A 6675-nucleotide genomic window follows, 5' to 3' on the forward strand; every position below is an offset into this window, starting at 1 on the left:
GATGCACCCCCACTTAGTTTCTTTTGTTTAGTTTTCATACATTTATAGCTCTAGTGCATCCGTTGCATGACAATCCCTACTCCTTGCATTGACATCAATTGATGGGCATCTCCTTAGCCCGTTGATTAACCGCGTCAATGTGAGACTTTATCTTTTTTTGTCTTCTCCACATAACCCCCATCATCATATTCCATTCCACCCATAGTGCTATATCCATGGCTCACGCTCATATATTGCTTGAAAGTTGAAAAAGTTCGAGATTAGTAAAGTATGAAACAATTGCTTGGCTTGTCATCGGGGTTGTGCATGATGAGAGCATTCTTGTGTGACGAAATGGAGCATGAACAAACTATATGATTTTGTAGGGATGAACTTTCTTTGGCCATGTTATTTTGAGAAGACATAATTGCTTAATTAGTGTGCTTGAAGTATTATTACTTTTATGTCAATATTAAACTTTTATCTTGAATCTTTCGGATCTGAATATTCATGCCACAATTAAGAGAATTACATTGAAAATTATGCTAAGTAGCATTCCACATCAAAAATTCTGTTTTTATCATTTACCTACTCGAGGACGTGTAGGAATTAAGCTTGGGGATGCTTGATACGTCTCCAACGTATCTATAATTTTTGATTGTTCCATGCTATTATATTATCCTTCTAGAATGTTTTATATGCATTTATATGCTATTTTGTATGATTTTTGGGACTAACCTATTAACCTAGAGCCTAGTGCCAGTTTCTGTTTTTTCCTTGTTTTTGAGTATTGCAGAAAAGAAATACCAAACGGAGTCCAATTGACGTGCCAACTTTTGACGATTTTTGATGGACCAAAAGAAGACCCCGGAGCAAAAGAGTCGGGCCAGAAGAGTCCCGGGCTGCCCACGAGGGTGGGGGCGCGCCCACCCCCCTGGGTGTGGGCCCCTGCCTCGTGGACAACGCCGGAGACCCCCCTGACGTGAGACCAACGCCAAAAATTCCTGTAAATACTGAAACCTCCAGAAAATAACCTAGATCGGGAGTTCCGCCGCCGCAAGCCTCTGTATCCACCAAAAACCAATCGGGACCCCGTTCCGGCACCCTGACAGAGGGGGGATCCCTCACTGGTGGCCATCTTCATCATCCCGCCGATCTCCATGACGAGGAGGGAGTAGTTCACCCTCGGGGCTGAGGGTATGTACCACTAGCTATGTGTTTGATCTCTCTCTCTCTCTCTCGTGTTCTTGAGATGGTACGATCTTGATGTACCGCGAGCTTTGCTATTATAGTTGGATCTTATGATGTTTCTCCCCCTCTACTCTCTTGTAATGGATTGAGTTTTCCTTTCGAAGTTATCTTATCGGATTGAGTCTTTAAGGATTTGAGAACACTTGATGTATGTCTTGCATGTGCTTATCTATGGTGACAATGGGATATTCACGTGATCTACTTGATGTATGTTTTGGTGATCAACTTGCGGGTTCAGTGACCTTGTGAACTTATGCATAGGGGTTGGCACACGTTTTCGTCTTGACTCTCCGGTAGAAACTTTGGGGCACTCTTTGAAGTTCTTTGTGTTGGTTGAATAGATGAATCTGAGATTGTGTGATGCATATCGTATAATCATACCCATGAATACTTGAGGTGACATTGGAGTATCTAGGTGACATTAGGGTTTTGGTTGATTTGTGTCTTAAGGTGTTATTCTAGTACGAACTCTATGATAGATCGAACGGAAAGAATAGCTTCGTGTTATTTTACTACGGACTCTTGAATAGATCGATCAGAAAGGATAACTTTGAGGTGGTTTCGTACCCTACAATAATCTCTTTGTTTGTTCTCCGCTATTAGTGACTTTGGAGTGACTCTTTGTTGCATGTTGAGGGATAGTTATATGATCCAATTATGTTATTATTGTTGAGAGAACTTGCACTAGTGAAAGTATGAACCCTAGGCCTTGTTTCCTAGCATTGCAATATCGTTTACGTTCACTTTTATCATTAGTTACCTTGCTGTTTTTATATTTTCAGGTTACAAAAACCTATATGTACCATCCATATTGCACTTGTATCACCATCTCTTCGCCGAACTAGTGCACCTATACAATTTACCATTGTATTGGGTGTATTGGGGACACAAGAGACTCTTTTTTATTTGGTTGCAGGGTTGTTTGAGAGAGACCATCTTTATCCTACACCTCTCACGGATTGATAAACCTTAGGTCATCCACTTGAGGGAAATTTGCTACTGTCCTATAAACCTCTGCACTTGGAGGCCCAACAACGTCTACAAGAAGAAGGTTGCGTAGTAGACATCACCGACCGAGGCGCTTAGGAGAAGTGTTCGTAACTCCACATAGCCTCGTTGAAGTCTCCCACCACAACCCACGGCATGTCCGCTTGTTGATGAAGACCCCGATGCAGAGACCACATGTGATGACGGCCCTTCGTCCGGGGCTCGCCGTAGACGCACGTGAGCCTCCAAGGGGGCTCACCGGCTGCGCCACTCACATAAGCATCAATATGTCTTTCGTTCATAGATTTTACATTGAGAATCAACGACTCATGCCAATAGAGAGCAAGACCTCCACTCAGACTAACACTGTCGACTGCATCAAAGCCACTTAAACCTAGGTGAGGCCTATATCTTTTCATTTTATCCTTCGACTGCCTAGTTTCACACAAGAAAACAATACTAGGGGAATAAGTCAGCACCAAGCTCACAAGATCACGAGCAGTCCGAGAATTCCCTCCTCCTCTGCAGTTCCAACTCAAAATGTTCACGTTGCTAGTCTGGTTTCTGGGTAAACCTGTTCGAGGCATGTGTGTCGCATGCTTCTCCGGCGATGGCGCTGACACCGCATGGCATATAGCTCCCCTGTCGGCTGGCTTCGGGTGGGTAGCGTCCTCACCGGATGCCCCCTTTTCACCCCAACCAACTTTTCGAGTTCACCGATTTAGCCAACTGCCTGTACGACGTTGGCGGCGGCATGGAACTAGGGTTCTTGGAAGAGCCGCCAGGGTCAAATTGTACGCTGGTTGGACGGGGAGTGCTACGATCCTCACCCAAGTCTGCTCCTTCTCCATAACCATCCCCGTCTGACTGGGAGGCCCTCTCACACTCGGTGGTGCAACAACCTTGAACAGCGGCAGACAACCAGATGAGGCGCTGGCCTGCCTAGATCCATCAACGGCGGGGCTGCTACGGCCATGCAGGCCCAGCAGCGAACAGGCTGACGAGGCCGCAACGGGTCCACCATGCGGCCTAGGCACGCAGACGGGAAGATCACCAGCGGCGGTTAGAACGAAGTCCGGCGGCGGCGGCGGCTGGGGCGTCGCCCCTAAATCTTCAGGTAACATACGCCCTAACGAAACGTTTTTTTAATGGAAACGTTACCTTTCAGCCGGCGGATCGTGCTCTCGCATCTGCCGTGCGCGGAGCCGTTGGATCACTTTTGATCAAACAGTCCATGTGTACGTACAGATTCTACGCCTCGTGTCCGCCGTCCACGAAAGCCAACCCACCCACTGTATGCATTAGGATTTTGCAACATCCTTCATGTTTTTGAAACATAGGGAATGCTGGAGTGGCACCACGACGATGCGACGATGCGGACTAAAAATTTCTGTAACATAATATCTATTGTAAAAAAAACCTGCAACATTATCTTTGTTGCGAAAAGAAAATCTACAACACAACCTTTGTTATAAATGTTTTCCGCAACAAGACCTTTATTGCAAAAAAATGTAAAAATTCGGCAACAAGATCTTTGTTGCAGAAAACAATCTGCAACACAACCTATGTTACAAAAATAATAGTCCGCAACCCATTCTTTTGTCACAAAATGTTTCCGCAACAAGGTCTTTGTTGCAAAGTAGAGGAAAACATTCAATCTAGATTGTGCCGAATCAAACAGCTCGTGCGGCGGCGGATCTTTTTAAAAGATCCGCCGGTCGACGCGTAGCAATCCCTTTTTTTAAGTTATAGAAAAAAGAATTAGTATTAATTGGGAAAGTCTTAGGTTCAACGGGCTGAAAACCACGTTGCGTCGGCCGGTCTAGCTGCCATCCGATCTAACTTGATCGCACGGTGTAGAAGTGCTCTCTAGATTCCTCTACAGCCACCCAGTCATTATCCTCTCGTTAAGCTTTGCATCCTCAATCTCCATGGCGTGTCCGTGTCGGTAACTAGCCAGCCTCTATCACTTCACTTTCCTGCAACTTGACCCGTGTTTCAGTTCAGCCCCATGTTGCAGACCGCATTGTCGCCGAGCTTTTCTGAAGGAGATGCTGGAGGCACCGCCGCTTTCGTGTGCGGGTGTTCGAGGGTGGATCTTCAAAGTTTCTGCAACATGGTAGTTGTTTCTGCAACACAACCGTTGTTTCAGGAATTGTTTCTGCAACGCGGCCATTGTTTCAGGAATTGTTTCTGCAATCTCCAAATTTTTGCAACATGATAGTTGTTTCTGCAATGCAGCCGTTGTTTCAGGAATTGCTTCTGCAACGCGGCCGTTGTTTCAGGAATTGTTTCTGCAACGCGATCATTGTTTCAGGATTGTTTCTGCAATGCGGCCGTTGTTTCTGTAAATGGTTTGTTGTTTCAGGAATTAGTGTGTCGGAAAGGCGACGAGCCGCGTGCGAGGAGTTAGATTGGATGGCTCGCGCGCGGAGATCTGACGACTGTCGAGGTGGTGGATGTTTACTAGACGTCTACCGTAGACGCATAGCGCTCCCCGTATTAATTTGCTAATAAATATCCATTTTTCAACACTTGGCGCCCGATACATATTTTCTGGCTCCGCCACTGTTCGTGAGTTCTCTTTACCTGACCCTCAGCAACAACATTTCCTGTGCCGAGTCGGGCATGTTGTTGAGAGTTGTACTCAACATACTTGATTTTTGCCGAGCTCACGTAATTTGACTCTCGCCAAAGCTGTGAAGAAGCCCTTTTTTCAGTAGAAGTATTCTCCACGGCTTCTTCCACTTCACATTTATTTCCCGGTACAGCCCAAGCTAGCATGCAGATTGGCCAACCTTTCTGGAGCTGGGCGGACGTACGGGATCAGGAGCCGTGATTGGCGCTAGACTACTATGATTCAGCATGACAAAACTGACTGAATGTAAGGTGCTTAGCTGAACACGTGTACAAAAATATGTGCACCAATAGAAAAAAAATACGAATTGCGTGAAAATGCATCAATGTGGAAAGAGGAAACTGTTTTGTTTCAAGAAAAGTGGTGGTCAAAATGAACCAGCCAGGCAAACTGCGTGGAAGATGTCCACGTCCAGCTTGGCTCATCCATGGATTTCTTTTTCTTTTTGTTGGCACATGCACATGATTCCAGAGATGTGGAAAAACTGCACATGGAGAAAGAAAATTCCACCATACGTGCCGGTGCTTCAACTCTATATAGTGCTTCCGGCCGGAAAAGGCTACTCCCATCGCCACCGGCTGACATCCTCTCCATCGCTCCCTGCTAAGCTGCCACTGACCATTGCATACACATCCTTATCCCAAGGCGACAATGGCCGGACGCGTGGCGCTGGCGGCGGTCCTGCTGTGCACAGCGGCGGCCATGGCCGCAGCGCAATCGGCGTCCAACGTGCGTGCCACCTACAACTTCTACAACCCGGAGAAGATCAACTGGGACCTCAACACCGCCAGCGCCTACTGCGCCACATGGGACGCCGGCATGTCCTTGGCCTGGCGCTCCAAGTATGGCTGGACTGCCTTTTGCGGGCCCGCTGGGCCCACCGGCCAGGCATCCTGCGGCAAGTGCCTCCAGGTAAGGACTAAGGACTTCACTATAAATTTAACGTCATATTTTTCATGGTAAATTATGTTTTTTGAGGATGTCAAGCTTAGTTGATGAGCGTTGCAAATTTGCTTCAGTTTGTTTTATTAAAATATTATTGTGCTTGCAAACTAAATTTGTCATCAGCGCGTCAATATTATTAAAATATCATTTGACGTGTTGGCTAATGGTTTTATCGTCTGAATCTGCATATATAGGTGACGAACACGGCTACCGGCGCACAGATTACGGCGAGGATCGTTGACCAGTGCAGCAACGGTGGCCTGGACCTGGACTATGACACGGTGTTCAGCAAGATCGACACCAACGGGGTGGGTATGCAGCAGGGCCACCTCACCGTCAACTACCAGTTCGTCGACTGTGGCGATAACTAAGGAAGAAATAATTGGTGCTCCGATGCTATGCAAGGAAAAAAAAGATTCTGGATTACAAATAATGATGCATGTCTGTGAATTATAATGAAGTGGAATAAATTTTACTGTGATGAATGGATCCAAGGTTTTCGCCCCCTCCTTATGTATGGATGGACTAGGACACAATTATATATAGACGGGTAATAACGATGTCGTTTGTTGAATGTGGGACATTCTGGAATTCTACATTTCTTGTCATCGCCAAGTTTTGCATTTCTTTTTTGGCCCCTCATTTTAGTAGGTTAAATGTTGACTTTATAGCCCTTAATGATCTGGAAGGTTAAGTACCATAAAACTTGATTTGATTACTCGTAGAGAGGTGCAATTCTGATAGGTGAATTAGTTCAGTTTCTGACATACTCCCTCCGTCCCAAAATTCTTATCTTAGATTCTGGATACTAAAACATGACTTGATACATCCGTATTTAGACAAATCTAAAACAAGAATTTTAGGACGGAGGAAGT

At 45.8% G+C, this 6675-nt stretch overlaps 1 protein-coding gene across 1 annotated transcript; it reads left to right on the forward strand.

The window, feature by feature from the left end:
• The first annotated feature begins 5439 nt into the window (after positions 1-5439).
• Positions 5440-6408, forward strand: LOC123142203 (barwin). The gene is made up of 2 exons (XM_044561201.1): positions 5440-5767; positions 5995-6408. Exons 1-2 carry the CDS (start codon positions 5507-5509, stop codon positions 6169-6171), a joined length of 438 nt encoding a protein of 145 aa, XP_044417136.1. The 5' UTR covers positions 5440-5506; the 3' UTR covers positions 6172-6408.
• Positions 6409-6675: the final 267 nt, after the last annotated feature.

This window comes from Triticum aestivum, chromosome 6D (genome assembly GCF_018294505.1).
Source record: "Triticum aestivum cultivar Chinese Spring chromosome 6D, IWGSC CS RefSeq v2.1, whole genome shotgun sequence".
Taxonomy (NCBI): Eukaryota; Viridiplantae; Streptophyta; class Magnoliopsida; order Poales; family Poaceae; genus Triticum; species Triticum aestivum.